Source organism: Lacerta agilis, chromosome 9 (genome assembly GCF_009819535.1).
Source record: "Lacerta agilis isolate rLacAgi1 chromosome 9, rLacAgi1.pri, whole genome shotgun sequence".
Classification (NCBI taxonomy): domain Eukaryota; kingdom Metazoa; phylum Chordata; class Lepidosauria; order Squamata; family Lacertidae; genus Lacerta; species Lacerta agilis.
The window spans coordinates 39835101-39850118 of NC_046320.1; the positions used below are offsets into that span (position 1 = coordinate 39835101).

The 15018-nt window shown below is 40.3% G+C and overlaps 1 protein-coding gene across 1 annotated transcript in view; it reads left to right on the forward strand.

The window, feature by feature from the left end:
* MGAT4D (MGAT4 family member D) overlaps window positions 1-14310 on the forward strand; it is a 37211-nt gene extending 22901 nt beyond the window's left edge. Inside the window, exons 8-15 of the mRNA XM_033159800.1 lie at window positions 1331-1445; window positions 5035-5165; window positions 6744-6851; window positions 8639-8832; window positions 9671-9749; window positions 11217-11280; window positions 12676-12788; window positions 14200-14310. Of these exons, the coding sequence (XP_033015691.1) occupies window positions 1331-1445; window positions 5035-5165; window positions 6744-6851; window positions 8639-8832; window positions 9671-9749; window positions 11217-11280; window positions 12676-12788; window positions 14200-14220 (825 nt within the window). The 3' untranslated portion in view covers window positions 14221-14310. The remainder of the gene's footprint in view (window positions 1-1330; window positions 1446-5034; window positions 5166-6743; window positions 6852-8638; window positions 8833-9670; window positions 9750-11216; window positions 11281-12675; window positions 12789-14199) is intronic.
* The last annotated feature ends 708 nt before the right edge of the window (window positions 14311-15018 follow it).

Below are 15018 nucleotides of genomic sequence, written 5' to 3' on the forward strand. Positions count from 1 at the left end.
ATCTGCATCTTCTTTTTTTTCCTTATGTAAGCTATAAATTTCTTTTCTTTTTTTAAGGCCAGTGTCTCTGTAAATCAATAAAAGGTTGAGGGAGGTTTAGATAAAATTGTGTCAATATTTTCAGTGCAATCGTTCACAATTTCTGAAGTCTACAAGGGTCCCTTGAGAGACTTTTAGTCATGCCTGGGAAAAGATAATGGCTGTACAGGAGCCATATGAACAGGCAGCCAAATCCCTCTTCACCTGGGGTGAATCGTAATTATTCTCTGTGTCCATTTAGGTCCGCTTCATCCTGAGATAATTAGGCATTTCCAAAGCTGAAAGCATCTTTGAGAAGCTCTGTTTCAGGAGTTGTTAGAAAGTGCTTTTTATTAACACTCAAGGGAGATGAAATGAAAACATTAAGAACTACAGCAGCTTTCAGCAGCTTGATTCAGAACTCATGCCAAAAAAGAAGAATTCAGGAACATTTATTGGGAGTACTGTTTCACTTCAGCAGCACTCTTGGCACCCACAGCTTTTCACAAGATGATGTTCTTATTTGTAGCAATTAAACATATATATATTAGTGGAAAGCAAGCAGGTTAATAATTGAAGAGACAGATCAAATTGTTAAAGTAAAAGTGAAGCAGTTCCAGTGAGAAAACTATGCAATAATAAGGCATATCAATTTACCTACTGTTTGATGAGGGAAAATGCTAATGTTTAAACAACCTTTGGCTTTGATTATCCAGTTTCCACATTTGAATCTGCTCAGAAGGCATCTTATTATTTCTACTGCGTCAGATTTAAACGTCTCAGTTCAAGTCATTAAACAGCACTGTGCATATGTAGTTAATATGTTGTTGTTTTTACAATCTTTGCTACTTTATAATCAGCCTACTCATGACTCTGACTCTCCACCTTCTCACTCTACCGCTGTGATGCTTATATGCAGTTTTTTTTTAAACAAATGTTTAGGGGTACTCTCATTTTCCTACTCATATTGAAATACTGCTCTTCAAACTAAGATTCACAAAATGTTTAAGGGTATGCATACCCCTGCGTCCCCCCCAGAAAAAAGCACTGCTTATATGCCACCCAAAGGATTATCCAATTTTGTGTTCATCCTGAAAACTCATTTCCCAGGATATAGCAATGCCTCTTCTGTGCCTCCATTTCTGCTAATCTACTATGGAGTACAGAAGTGACTTATATTTATATTGATACCCTGTTGCCGTTTCTTTTCCCTTTGCTTATTTCATTTATTTTTCTGGAAGCAACAAAATTATTTGTAAAGGGTCTCCAAGATCTATGGCTGCAATTGAAAAAAAGTTGATTTCTTTTTCAGCTAGAAGATGATATTATAGCCAAACCATCATATATACAAACAATCAGTGAGTTTGTTGTGCTACAGGACTCAAAGGAGTGGGTGTTTCTCGAATTTTCTCAGCTTGGGTTTATTGGTAAGTAAAGTGACATTATCCAAGACTGCAAAGGAGCAGCCTAAGCAAGAGAGGAAGTGTGTGCCTATTATCAGCAACAACTTTGCTCCTGATTTAGGAATGAATTTTTCATTCATTCATGTTAGTAGGCTGACCTGAAGGAGGGGTGTGCTGAAATCTGACACCAGTTTCTCAAAAGTTTTATTTCTCTGCTAAAGAGGCTTTTGTTTTTCTGACACATTCATAGGGTGCATTAGACTTCCTGTGGATGAGGTTGAGCTTACTTTATGGTAGCAAGATGGCCGAGAGTGATATGCTTGTGTTTATCCCATTAAACATTTCTCCACTGCTCTGCAGCCTCCCTGGTTGTCCATGCTTCCTGATCAGAAAAAGCCCCATGGAAGGATATATATTGTGACATCTTTCCTGGGCTTTAACTGAAGCATGGAAAATTGAGGAAGCTGGCTACCAAGTGCCCAACAGCAGTGCACTTGCTGATTTTTAAGGAAAGTCTTTCCTTTCATCTTTCCAAAAAAAGTTTCCACACAGATTTATTTAACAGCGAATAGACTTTACTTTTGAAAAGGCTAGTGTGACAAACAGCTATCAGGCACATGCTAGGCAGTGTCTCTGTCTTCTCACACAGCCTGTGACATCGTGGATTTTTCAGGAATCACAGGCATCTGGGTAGGCTTCAGAATGCAGAACAACAGAGATATAACTTGCAGAATGAAGAGATGCTCACAAAACCCTTAAGCTACTTCTAAAGTAATATAGGTGGAACAAAAGCCTCACTTGAGAATTTAACCAAACTTCCCCTCCCCTGGGACAATCATTGGATGCAGTTTCTTTTCTTATTTATGGGAAATAGTTGATGGGTTAGAACAAGGAAATGTTGAACTCAACATTATGACGGCATAATGTTTTCTAAACCTATGAGGCAGATCCAAGGAACAATGAGTGGAATTAACCTGTAACGGAACCAAAATAGAGCATCTGTAGGTCTGTGCAGGTTTTTAAAGTTCTTCCATTAATAAATCATCTTGATCAAACAAAGAAAGCAAAACATGACCCAAGTAAATTAGCAGGTACTTAGATTACATATAGGGTGGTGCTGTGGGTTAAACCAGAGCCTAGGTCTTGCTCATCAGAAGGTCGGCGGTTTGAATCCCCACGATGGGGTGAGCTCCCGTTGCTCGGTCCCAGCTCCTGCCCACCTAGCATTTCGAAAGCACGTCAAAAGTGCAAATAGATAAATAGGTACTGCTCCTGTGTTTCCGTGCGCTGCTCTGGTTTGCCAGAAGCGGCTTTGTCATGCTGGCCACATGACCCAGAAGCTGTATGCTGGCTCCCTCGGCCAGTAACACGAGATGAGCACCACAACCCCAGAGTTGGACACAACTGGACCTAATGGTCAGGGGTCCCTTTACCTTTTTACCTAGATTACATATAATCTCCAGAATGTGCACTTAGAAACAATGCAAAATACTGCGTAGTGCGTAAGCAACTGTTGTAACAATAATAACTAGTTCTGCATGTTTTGTTCTTCCTTCAGGGTTCATCTTATCTGGTTAAGGCAGTATTACAGGTTGTAAGGGGCATTGTTTTTAACTGCGTATGCTGTTCATTCATAGTTGAATGCTTTCATGCCCCACTTTGATTTTGTTTGAATGCTAAGCATTGAAATCAATGGGACTCAGAAGAGCTTGACTTGGGCTGGATTGTGCCCTAAATGTGCTGGCCCCGGGGGTGCCCAGCCCAGAGAACACCAGGTGGGAAGACCAGAAACTCACCCGGGGCTGAGCGGGGGCGTGGTCAGCAGTCCCAGACAACAGCGGTAGGTCCAGCGAGGCAACCAAGTCCAAGGGTGGGGCGGCAGCAGGGTCAGGTAACAATCTGTGGGTCTAGCCAAGTAGTCAGAGGTCAGGAACATGCCAGGGGTTCATCCGTGAAGCAGGGTCAAAGTCCAGTCCAAGGTTCAGGAGTCCAACAGGGGGTCAGTCTGGTGGGGAGCAAGGCAGGAAGCAGAGCAAGGTACAGGTCGGGATCAGGTACGAGGACACAGGCAGGCACACGGAAGCAACTGTGTTGCTCACGCAACTTGGGGCTGGGGCTGGCTAGCTTTTATCTGCTCCAAAGCATAGGGCACTGATCCTCTGGTGACTTGCCTCTCCTTCTGGCCTGGAGGCGAGCACTCCTCCTGCAGGAACTTAGTTCCCTTCGCCTCTCTGCCCTGAGCCTCCACAGCTCAGGAGAGGCTGGTGGGTTACCGGACCCAGGGGTAGCCTCAGCTTCCCCTGACAGGGCTGAGAGTGGAGCACCTGCAGGCAATGGGTCCTCCCATCCCATCAGGAGCCAGAGCAGACTCAGCTGATGCCTGCGCCTGAGGATCCAGCACAGGTGAGGACCCTTCAGACTCAAGCCCTAGCCCTGGCTCTGCTGGTTCTGGAGGTGGGGAATCCTGTGCAGGCTGGGATCCCTCAGGTTCAGCATCCGAGTCTGAATCCCAGGCCATCACACTAAATATTTCATGCCCCACTTTGATTGTGTTTGAATGCTAAGCATTGAAATCAATGGGACTCAGAAGAGCTGGACTTGGGCTGGATTGTGCCCTAAATCTGGCTGCGCTTCATGAAACAATATGAGAACTGAAATACAGCCACCTTCAAAATTTGCACTTATCAGAGTTTTGCAATGCCTTTCTCCACCCAGCCAACATTTACAAAAAAGCATATATTAGGTGGAAGTGTGCATAAAATTCCATACAGTAGAAAATATAACATACAAATATGCATTATGTTAGGAGAAAGTGCTTGTAAAAATGTATGCATTAGCCACAGCTGTAAGCAAAAATGTGTACATTAGAATAAATTTGCACCAAAATTCTGATGAATTTTCATGAGGATTCTTTTTTAAAAAAAACACAAATTGCAGCAGATATATGAAGAACAGAATTTAAGATAGGAAAAATGAGAAACTGAGAGAACTAAAATGAACAGATCTTTCCATCCATACTTGTATCCACTCCGAACTTGAGGCCAATTGTTGCAGGTCCTGTGCAGTTTACTAGAGCACAATCTGGTTAGATTTATAGGATCATTTGCAGTTTTTTAAGCTCATAGATGTAGATAGAATGTTTGTCGTTTGACCTCTCAACTTTGCCTGCCTTGTTAAAATCTGCCAGGAAGGGATTGACTGGATGGGTCCGGGAAATGGTACATGCCTTGCTGTGAAAGGGAAAGATGCTCACTACCTTGAGAAAGTAGGTAGTGCCACCCCTCCTGAAGAGGTCATCACTGGACCATGAAGTACTACCACCTAGGGATAGGTGATAAATTCAATTCAGTTAGCATTTAAAGGCATATGTGCCCAATTCATACAAGATACAAACTGAAACAAAACCATCCTTCAAAATTTGCACATCTCTACATTTTGCAGTGCAGTTCTGTGGTCAAATGATATGTACAAAAAATGCATACACTAGCGTAAATTGTGCATAAAACTGCATATAATCATGGAAACAACATGCACAAATTCATTCTTTTGTGCTTTACTGTGCAGTATGGAAAGTTGTGATTTACCTCTCCCTTTTTGAAAACATCATTTTCAGGAAAATTATTCCGATGCAGAGACTTGCCACTGATAGTTGAATTTTTGTTAATGTTCTACAAAGATAAGCCAATTGACTGGCTTCTAGACCACTTACTTTGGGTTAAAGTTTGCAGTCCAGATAAAGATACAGTAAGTACTACAATTATTAACAAAAGTAAGTTGCGTGGGGGGTCGGGCAGATGGGCAAACACTGACAATACAATTACATTTTAGAATTAAAAGAGAAGGAAATTGTTGCTGATTGCTTACACAACTGGAATTTCCAAACAACCATTGGGCAAATGGACAGCATGAGTTCACAATAATTAACTCAACCAAATTTCATAAATTTCCTTGTGAATCATGTCACCCTACTATGAAAAAATGCATATTCCATTATTCTGTAAGTTTGAATGTAATATACTGTAACATGACAGAAACAGAAATGATGAACACAATTAAAATAAAAAAACTGCTGTTATGTACAAAATTATTTAATAAATCCAATTTAAGCTGTTGATCATTTGCATTTTATCTGTTGATATTATTGTGGTTTTTAAATTGGTTTTAATTATGGTTAGTCACCTTAGATATGTTGTGGGTATTTTATTTTAAAACCAATTTAATAAGTAAGACAGTAAGTTGATACAAGCTAGATTTGTGCACAGATATTTGCATGTGATATTCCATTAGAATTATACATCTGAGTTTATATATTCTGTCATTTTCAATACCAGTATTGCTTTATATATTTTAATAATATGTGGTTAGTTTGTTTATTTATTGCTTACATGTAGATCTAAGCTTTTCCTTCATTGAACTCAAGGTATAATACTCTATTTCACCCTTCATTTAATCCCCACAACAACCCTCTGAAGCAGGTTAGATTGAGAGGCAGTGACTGGCCCAATATTGCCCAGAGAGCTTTCTAGCTGAGTGGGAATCTCAACTCTGGTTTCCCAGGTCTTAGTCCAACACTTAAAGTACTATGCCACACTGAATCCTACTAAAACCATATCTGCTGGAATATTGGACCTAATTTTGAGGTTGATCAGTTGAGTTGATCTGTAATTAAACAGTTAATCCTACATTTTAAAAAATCTTACTCTTTCTCTTATTCTTTGTTGGCACATAAATACTAAACTTGAATTGAGTTTGTGCATAGTCGTTTTCAACACATATCTTTAAAGTTAACTAGAAGCCTACAACCACAGAATTGGGTGGTTGGTTTAAACTAATATATGAGATTTTGTTAATGTTTATCCCACCCCACCCCTGGCTATTGTGTCTTAGCTCTCCTTGCTTCCTTAGGGTTGCAGCACTTCCAGTAAAACAGGCTTTAGGCACTGTGACATTACTTTAGAGCCCCTCTCTCAATAGTTTCTGCTTGCTTCGGTTCCTTTTCTCATCTACATGTTGAGTGAAGACATCCCTGTCCCCCTCTTAAGCGTGAACACTGTGCAAATGCAGCAAGCAACACAAGCAGAGGGACAAATGACCTTGCTGAGTTGGTAATGTGAGAACAACCCCCCCCCCCCCAAGATAAGCAGTGTCCACAGTCAGTTCAACACCACAAGCATAACAAAGTATAGGTGGTTTGTTCACCTGTGATGGAATATAGTTTGCAATAGGAAGTTATAAATATAAAATATATAGAGAAACTGAAATGCAGCTGAATGTGGTTGACTCCTTCTGTTGCTGTTTTACATGAAATGGTTTCATTTTCAGAAACACTGTGAACGGCAAAAGGCCTATTTGCGCATCCGTTATAAGCCCTCTCTCTTTCAGCATGTGGGAATTCATTCTTCTTTGACTGGGAAAATACAGAAATTGAAAGTAAGTTCTATTAGTCATTTGCTTCTTTCTCAACATCACAGTGTCGATATTGTAGAAATACAACCATCACCAAGTTCGAAGGGAAGGCAAATGAAGTGCTAGAGACTTTGTGGAAGCAATGCACAGGTGCCAAAACTAGTCCCCTGCCCTGCACGGTGTCTGCTAGCAAAACAAATCACAGTCCCCAATTGTCGTTTGTGATTGGGTGATTATTCATAGTGGGAATGCTCAAGAATGCAAGGACACCTGCTTGGCTGAGAGCTACCTCACCCCTCTTTAGCTTACAGCTGAAGAATGTGGGGCTTGCCGACTCCATGCCCTCCAGCTGCAAGTGACAGCTCCATGCAGCCAAGAAGTAGCCCTACAGGGTATTTTCAGAGCTACACAGAGATGACATTTTCAGCAGGGGACTGTGGATCTGGCCCAACAATCAATAGCTGCAGGTGTTTTATAGTTTGAGAGTTTGCTCTGAACTGCCTGCCCTAGCCATTTGTCTCTCCCACCCATTGTCCTGCTTTGCCCAAGGTAAGAATTATTTTCCTGAGGAAGTGGGGAATTTTGCTACTCAAGTGTTCAAGATTTTGACTTTTCTGTGGTAGCACCATGTCCATGGAACACCCTCCTTAGAGGGTGTTGTACACTACCCTGGAATCCATCTAGATGAAAGGTGGTTTGGAAATTATATATATATAAAATTGAATGGTTGTTCAACCTGAGAAGCTCAATTAATCTTAGGGCTAAGCAGCTGAGTGCAGTTTGCCCATCCCTAATGGTCATAGAACTATGGGTCATTGTTTTCTTTCTTCTTTAGAGATAAATGAATACCTCTTGTTTTTATACCCCACCCTGCAAAGTGGCTGAAATTTTGGGCTAGTTTGCACACAGGCAAAGTTTCTTTCAAAAAATGGTGCATAAAACGTAAATATTTGTTTAGATGATCTATGTATGTGTGGCATGCATGGAATGGGAGCGAGATCATAGCAGCAGGTTTCATTCTCAGGGCTGACCCAAAACATTTTGCTTCCTGAGTTAGAGCACCGCATTTGTCCAAAGTCAAGGTGCATAATGGCTATGTTATTTTGGAACTGGAGGCAAAAAAAATTCACATGCACCTCCCCTTTACGAATAAAATTACAACAACAAATTAAGTAACTTGGAATTAGCTGCTCTTTCATACTCCCAGCTGCCCAAAGTAGCCGTCTCACTCTGCCAGATGGTAGGGCTGGCTTGCAACACTCAGCCTAACGTTTTTCAGTTAGGCTGTGGTAGCACATTCCATTCCACTGTGAGGGCCATCCAGAGCTGCATGCTTGTACACCTGCTCAGTCTGCTAACTGTTGATGGGCAACTCTAAGGCTTCTGCTCTCTCTTCTTATGGTTCTATATTTTTATATCAGATTTGCACCAGGTGTTCATTCAAATAGAAAACTATCCAGACAGCCTTTCAAATAAAGGACTGTCCCATTTGAAATAGGACATGTGGCTTTCTTTCTGCGCCTGAGGTTCACCACCCCAGTCTAGTAAATGCATGTATGTTGATACCAGGATCTAACTCCTCTCCTACATGAATACCTTGTTCTTGCACTGGTTGTTTGAAAAAAGTTATAGTTTACACCTTATCAATGACTGCCCCTGATTTTATTTGCAAAATGTTCAGTGATGCATCCATTACTATAATTTACAGCACATTTAAAGTATAAAGATTATGGTTTGTCTTTGCCCTTCATTTTGTTGATAACTTTGCATTTCACTCTCTTTATATAAAAATATACATTTATGTCTTACAGGATAGAGATTTCGGCAAAAATTCATTACTTACAGCACATGTCAACCCAGCTGCAGATGTGACTACAAGTCTAAAAGTATTCCAGCACTTTACCCTAGATAAAGCTTATAAAGGACTGGAATATTTCTGGGCTTTTGCTCCTGTGGCTGGAGATTATATTCTGTTCAGGTTTTGGCAGCCAATAAAAATAGAAAGGTAGGTATTGTGATGCAGGAACATTTCCTCTAATTTGTTTCTCCCCAAGCTCTTTAATCTCTCCCATAGGTGAAAAAGCTGGACATTGGGATGGGGGAGAAATTCAGCTCAGTTTGTATTTACAGTCTAATCTACCTATTCTGCATTTCCTGAAACAATATGCAAACCAAGACACACTCATCCTTTGAATTTGCATTTTTCTGAATTTTGCAATGAATTTATCGAACCAAATAATGAGTAAAAAAAATACATATTGTAGGCAGTGTGCATAATGATGCATATACTAGTGAAAACCGGATAGTGAAAGCCAGACGGGCGGGGTATAAATAATAATAAAAAAGAAAAGAAGATAATATACAAAAATTCATTGTATTATTTGGAGTTGCTTGCAAAATGTGTATATTATGCAATAATTGCATTGAAACATGTCTATTAGGAGAAATTTGTACTCCAATGTTGATACACTTTCATGAGGATTAAAAAATAATAATTGCAAGCTGATGTGGAAATGTGGACAACTGAACTTAAGTCTGAGAACCTGAAATTGACTCATTCAACCATCCCTATTTGAGAAGAACATCTTTGATGGAGAAAGAAGTAACTCCTCTGATTGAATTTACAGCTCTCTGTACCTTATTTGTCTTTTTAAAGAAGAATACAATGCATTGGCAGAGTGTTATCTGATATGTAATGTCCACTTCCACCCTCAGTATGTTTATGCTCTTGCTTCCATCTGTAAAATATTCCCAGAGAACATTAAATGGAAGACCTATCATAAAAATAACTAAGTTAAATATTTAATGCATTATTAAATTTGCCCCAATAATGTGTTTTGCAGGTACCTTTTTAGAAGCGGAAATGAGGAACACCCAGGAGATATAATAGTTGATGCTACTGTAGAAGTTTTACCCAGTGCTGTAAGTATCTCAGCTCTCGCATAAATATAAAGCATTTCAAATCTTATTATTAATATTAGGGAAAAGTCTTGCTCTTTTCTTAATATTCCTGGCCAGCAGTCATAACCTGTCAGGATGTTACCATCTGAACCTCATATGGGACAGTTTTGTCAAAATTCTGCTCAGAGATAAGCATCTCTGGTTTTATCTCATCCAGGCACTGCTTCTGATCTGACTTCAGCATGTGATGGCAGAATGTGTTTGACTGCCATGGCCTTTGGCAGCACCGCAGAAGTCACCTTTGACTGAAAACCGTGGCTGCCATAGTGCAAAAAAAAAAGTCAATCTGTTATTGGAGCAGAAAGCAGGCTTTGAGGATTGGTAGTGTATGTCTTACAGGCACAGCCACTTATATTTTAATAAATTCTCTTCTGTATATTGATATATTGCTCTGATAACACCTTGAGTGTTTGATCAGCTAAAAAAAAGGTGGAGAAATGGAAGTTGGGCCTGCCTTGTAAATTTTCCTCCTGCAGATCTTTTTACTAGCAATCTTTATTTGTTGTAGCCCAGAGATGGGGGACCTGTGACCCTGCAGGTGCTGTTGGACTCCAACTTGGAGAAGAGTCATAGCTCAGTGATAAAGCACCTGTCTTGCAAGCAGAAGGTTCCTGGTTCAATCCCTGATGGCATCTCCAGGCAGGGTTGGGAGAGACTCCTGCCTGAAATCCTGGAGAGGCAATGACAGTCGGTGTAGACACTATTGAGCTAGATGGACCAGTTGCTGCTTCCTACATTCCTAACTCCTGTCAACCTCAAGTAGCATGACCAATGCTCAGGGATGATGGGAGTGCTGGCCCAGAAACGTTTGGAAGACCACATGTTGCCTATACTGTTGTAGTCAACTGAGGTAATTGGCCCATGAAGTGTTCAATGATTCTGTTGTGTTGTACACAACTGAGAACCCAGCTTATGCAACATATTGCAAAGTGATGGGCAATTTAATGACGGTTGCCAGAAATGTACTCGCCAGAGCTTGGAAGAAAAGCAAATCTCTTTGTTCAATACATTGTGTTTTGAAACAATAATGAACATACTGGTATAGTATAAATGAATATGGGAAGGTAGGCTGTCAGCCAAAACTTTTATGCAACTTAGAATCCCTTGATTAATTATTGGAATACCATCAATTTCTCTGATTTGAAAATTGTCCTTAAACATGTAAAAACTGAGAGAAGGAAAACACTGAAAAGAGTATATGACAGTATATATTGAATAACTTTGCCCAGAGAAAGTTAAAATATGTTAACAGCATACATAGTTGTTACAAACTAATTTAAAACTGGAATTGATTAGTTGGATATCATGGGTTATCACATGGTTAGCACTATTGGCTGGGGAGATTTGCGAAAGGGAAATGTGCACAATAAGGCTCGGCTTTCCTTTTGGAAAACTAGTTAGGATTTTCTTTCTTTTTCTTTCTTACAGTCTGCAGGAGGCAATTCAGGGAATTTAAAAATCGTAAAAACTCAGGATGGATATTTTCAAATAGGTAAAAAATATGTATTCTAAGATGGTTTCAGCTTGCTTTTTATATTCTTCTAAACTGCAGCACAGCTTAAAGTTTTGCAATACTGGTAATTTAGGGGGTAGGATCCAAAAGTTGTACTCCTTTCACAACAATGTTGCATGAGAAAGTTGAAATCATTTATTTTAATACCGATTAGATTGTGATTGTGCTTATGTAGCCAAAATCACATTTCTCCATTCTAGAAAGAGGTATTAGCAGCTGGGGGGTAGGGCTAAGGGTGGACACCAAAATCAGCCCATCAGAGCAGGAAGACAGGAAGAAGAAATGGGGGAAAGACATGGAGAGAAGGGAGGGAGGGAGGGAGGGACAGGGGATATAAAAGGTCGGATGTCTCAAGAAAGCAACACAACACGAGAGAAGAAAGGGGTAGCAAGATTGTGTTTAGTGTTGGAACATTAGAGGGGCCTGATGTGTGAATGCTACTGCCCTGCCACCCAGTGACTGCATGGCAGAGACAGAATTTCAGCTCACTTATTGCAAGCCAACTCTGGTCTGCATGACAAAGTCATGTCAAGTGTGCATTACTGTGCAAGTGTGCACATCACTTCAGTCTGACTTCTAACCTTAATGGTCTGTTCTCCTATCAGTGTCCTTAGCATGTTTGGCTGTAGGCTGCACCTATGGTAAAGAACATTGCCTTATCAAAGAAAGGGTTTGGCCTCATTCCTGCCTGTAAAAGGCTATCTTTGGGGGACTGAAAATTGCATCTAGTAGTGACTTTGCCCTAGTTGAAAGAGATTGTGACAGCATAAATTAGGGGCATCTGAATTTCTCTGATACCTGCTCCACCCAGTAACCTTCCGTTCTGTGTCATATATCATTCTGTTCTGGAAGGTCCCTCCACCCTCAAGAGTAGCTTTGCTGAGGAGCAGGGATGCAAAGAGCCCATTTGGGTTGAGGAGATTGTTGAAACATGGATGTCCCAATTGTTGAAAATTGCATGTACCAAAGCACTTTCCACAAAGGCAAAGCCACCACTGGCTACAACCTAGAGCAAGAAAATATCACTTTTTTTCAAACTGCTATGCAGGATCATGAATTGGAAACAAAAGTCACAGGTTTGCATTGCACAGTTTTAACATTACAAAGATATGCACCAAGGTTCTATTTTAATATGATAGTATGTTTCCTGCTTGGCAGGGGGTTGGACTGGATGGCCCTTGTGGTCTCTTCCAACTCTATGATTCTATGATTCTATACCCACTTCAGTGATGTCTCATTAAGACGTAAGAATTGCAATATTTGTGCCTTATTTGATGTAATATAAAATAAGATTTTTTATTTTTTACTACAGTATTCTGGAAAAATAATTTTATTACAGAATATACCAAAAATAATGTTTTCATTCACTTATAGACACATTCAAAAATGGAATCGCAGATGGCATCGTCAACCCAAACTTAGGAAATATAAAAGCTCTTCGTTTATCTATCCATTCTGGTTCTCCTACCTGGTTGTTACTGAGTGAGGTAAGCATGTCGGAATAAAGAATTAATCAAAAGATAATTAACAGAGCACTCCTAACCTCAGATCTGTTGGCTGGAAGGGGATAAGATGGAGCAGAAATACCCCTCTGCCAGGGGAGAGGAGCTCTGATGATGAAGCACCTGTGCCGGCAAACCCTCAGGCTACAGACAATTCAGCAGTTATAATTTACTGTCAGTGGTGTTTCCACAGTTGTTAGGCTCTAAAATAGGGCATTCCAGGGACAGTGTCATGTCAGAGGCAGCCTAGGGATCATGAGATCCAAAGACCCTCAGTTCCCCCAAGAAACCCAGGATTGCACCCATTAACTGTGCAAACATGGAGGTGGCATAGGTTTCTTTGAACAGCTCATATTGAGCAAAGATTGAAGAGACGAAAGTAACGGGGAAAGTAGAGGGGAGGAGCGGCTGGGACCCTGCAGCTAGGCTGCATCACCCCACCTGCTGAAGGCCTTGAAAACCCAGCTATTCAGCAAGCAACAGCACCAAGCAGCCCATTGACAGCAACTGAAAGAGTCTGAAGCCACCATAGCAGCCAGCCATGGGCAGAGCATGGAGAGGCAGCTGCCCCCCCAATCAATAAAAATACATAGCAAACTCAGGTTCTGCGCCCCCTAACAAAAGGCCTGCCCCCCCAAAAAAATCCTGGCTACGCCCATGCAGCCATTTCTTCCTGACTGAGCATAGTTCATTCACACACACACACACACACACACACACACACCCCATCGATCAAAACCAATGGGGTGAATTTAGCAAATGAAAAAACTGGTATGAAGAAAAGAAAAAAACATCACCACCACTTTCTCTGGCCAGCATAAATGATCAGAGCTTTGGAAATAGCATAACACCTGCCAGTTCAGTCCCCCCCCCCCGCCATCTACCCTACCTGGAATTGCTCTTTCAGCACTCTCATATGTAAGTCCAAGTGCAATGGTTTGCAAGAAGGCCTTTTATGTCATGTGTAAGGGAATTTGCAATTAATGGGTTTAGAAGTGTAGAGACATTTTAGAATTTTCCTGTTTTCCCATTCAGTAGCATTCCGAATTTGTAAATGTAAGATTGCATAAAAGGGAGATGGTTGTGCGCTTTCCATTTTTAAAAATTCCATATGCCATTTAGCTAGGAAATGACTTCCAAAGTACTTCCAAAGCTTTGGCTTTACTGTTAATTCTTCTGGTTGTTTTTTGTTTGTTTTGCAACATCTTCAGACAGAATTGTTGATACTGATTGGTCTGTAAAATTCAGTTTTTTTCTACCTACAGAATATCTTACTGAGAGATTTGGAGGAAACAACTGCAAATTATGTAAAGATGCTATAAGCAAACAAACCAAGATAAATGTTCTAAGTATTTCATAAATGTTGACAAATAAATTCTCATCTCTTTTTATGTAGATACTCATAAAGATGCAGTGAAGAAAGAAACACTTCTTTGAGAATATGAAAATCTTGAATGCTACATGGAAACACGGCCATCTAGTGGTAGCAGCAAAACTGTCAACCAAAAAATGTACTGTAGTCTCCTTCCTAATACAGTGTAGTAGGAGAGGGGATAATGTTACATTAAATCTTTTTTTTTTTTTTAATATTACCAACAGGCCCTTTGTAAATAAAAATACTTTCAATAGCTTAAAAAAAATAAGGGTGCAGTCGTATCCACACATTTTAGGGTATAAAAACCCATAGGATTGCACTGTAAATACCACATGTTAATTTATCGTACAGTAGATTAGCAATACACCTTTTTTTAAAAAAAAAAAACCCATAGGGCATGATATTGCCAAAACTACATACCTTTAAAAGTCCTATTACAGCTGAAGGTTTTTTTTTAATCTTTATTTATTTGATCCCTTTTCCCCCTAGCAAGTTGCTCAGGTAACGGAACTGGAATTCTTTAACTTTATCTTCACAGCAGCCCTTTGAGGTAAGAGATGCAGTGATCAAAAGCAACCCAGTTTCTTCATAACTGAAGCCCTCCCAAATGGACTGTGTGTGATGGTGGAAGTTTCATAATCAAATCTCCCAACATTTTTAATTTTTTTCATAACAGCAGTTGCATCTGGGGAGGGAGGCACTCAAAGACAGATTGAAGCATTAGTCCTGGGAGAGGGCTTTTCAGCTTTTTCCTCTTTACCCCACAAAGGGCTTCGGGGGGGGGGGGGAAAGTAAATTATCAGATTATTATGTAAAGTGCTCCTTTTCCCGTGCAAAATG